Below are 1,811 nucleotides of genomic sequence, written 5' to 3' on the forward strand. Positions count from 1 at the left end.
GCCCTTTTGCAAGAACAGCTGTGCCAGAGTTATGGCTTGCCCAAGGTCAACCAGCAGCTGCACATGGAGGAGTGGGGAATCAAACCCGGTTCTCCCAGATTAGAGTCCGGGCACTTAACCACTACTCCAAACTGAAGGAGCTCCACGTGGAGGAGGAGGAGGAAGCAGCCGCAGGTGAGCCTTCTCCCCCGCCCCCCCTGCACTGACGGTGAGGCCTGGGCCTGCCAATCCTTCTCCAACACTGACAGCGAGGCCCGTGTGGCTGCCAGCCACTGGGCCCGCCAATCCTCCCCACCCCTGCACTGGTGGGGAGCCACGTGGGCCTGCTGAGCCTTCCCCCCCCAGGCACCAGCGGCGAAGCCCGAGTGGCTCCCAGTTGCCGGGTCGGCCCTGCCTCCCCCCCCCAACAGCCAGAGCGTTTGCTGCGCATGCAAAGGGAATGCTTTTACTTTTGGGGGGATTTAAATATCCCCCGTATATTCTGTTCAACTTTTTAGATTTTAGATTTTTCTGCACACCTGGGGACTACTCCAAGTGTGCAGGAAAATCTCTCTAGCACCCCCCCCCAAAGGAAAATCTCTTTAGCCCCGATGTGCAGATTTAGATATCCGCACGCAGGGGGCGCCTTGGCTATTAGATATATATATACGCCATTTATGATTCTAATCACAAAAACAGAAGTCAACCATGAGCATATACTCAGATATTAACTTTGGCTCATTTATGACTATTGCTTAAAAGCATGCTGGGAGAATTTTTAAAAAATGCTAACATGCTACTATTCTGCTAAGGCTTGTGGCCTCAGCTGCCCAGCTACAGCTGCACGTGTCTCTGATATCAGTTAGCCCAGCTAAATGGAGAACAACAACACCCTGTAACCATATCAGCTATATGGACACTTTTAGAGCTTCATAGTCTAAGAAGAAGGAGTGTCTATTGTTTAGCTAAAGGGGGGAAAAACTTTACTTGGGAAGACCCAACCCACAGGTCTTAGCCCAATTAGAAATTTGTGATGAAGTTGATGGAACCGATAGTTCTGCTTTGCTTGCTTATGGCACATTGAGTATAAAATCCTATGCCACCCATTGGAATTTTAGAGGAGTTGGTGTGGGTACTCGAGGGTCCCAGAACCTTGTTTATTGGTGCTCCTCTCTTATTAATTAATAGTATTATTGTTAGTCTACAGGACTGTTTTGTGTGTTTCTCAAACTGGGTTGGGAAAACACAACCAGGGACACAGTTCGTGTCTAACTCTTGTCTCCCTTCCACCCATGGAATGCACTGTTTATGCCAGTTGTGTTGGAAGGATCAGGGCGGAGGCACGTCAGCTTGGAAGCGTGTCTGTGTTGGGGAAGATGCCTAGGCCTCCCTACATGGCTGAGGGTTAGGGCCGCCAAGTGGGGGCGGGGGGTGGGTAAACCCCCGCTTTGGAGGCCCGATTTCCGCCGCCGCCGAATTGGGCCCCGGGGGGAACTCCGCCCCCCGAAACGCAGTGTGGCTCGATCGACGTCGATCACTTTGGGGACGTGGCCCCGATCGTCGGAGGGAAAACGACGATCGAGACCACGCCCTCAACGGGATCTCTGGAAGGTCCCCGGGTTCAAGACTCACCTTTGCAGACTGGGCAGCAGCGCTCTGGGTCTTGGACAGGCTGGGGGCAGGGGGCAGGGGGACAGAGCTCCTCCTGGCACCGGATGTGCCCGTCCTGAGTGGGAAGCAAAGAAGGAAGACAGGGATGAATCTGGTGGCATTTTATAATCCAAAGCAAATTAATTGCTATACGCCCCAGGCTTTTTTTCCCCTGGGGGAAC

General features: G+C 52.9%; 1 protein-coding gene across 1 annotated transcript in view; it reads right to left on the minus strand.

Annotated features, from left to right (window-relative positions):
• LOC107120836 (kielin/chordin-like protein) overlaps positions 1-1,811 on the minus strand; it is a gene marked incomplete at its 3' end in the record, with an annotated part of 65,489 nt that overhangs the window by 11,691 nt on the left and 51,987 nt on the right. Inside the window, exon 18 of the mRNA XM_015423606.1 lies at positions 1,612-1,705. Within this exon, the coding sequence (XP_015279092.1) occupies positions 1,612-1,705 (94 nt within the window). The remainder of the gene's footprint in view (positions 1-1,611; positions 1,706-1,811) is intronic.

Source organism: Gekko japonicus, unplaced genomic scaffold (assembly GCF_001447785.1).
Source record: "Gekko japonicus isolate JY-2015 unplaced genomic scaffold, Gekko_japonicus_V1.1 scaffold4764, whole genome shotgun sequence".
NCBI lineage: Eukaryota > Metazoa > Chordata > Lepidosauria > Squamata > Gekkonidae > Gekko > Gekko japonicus.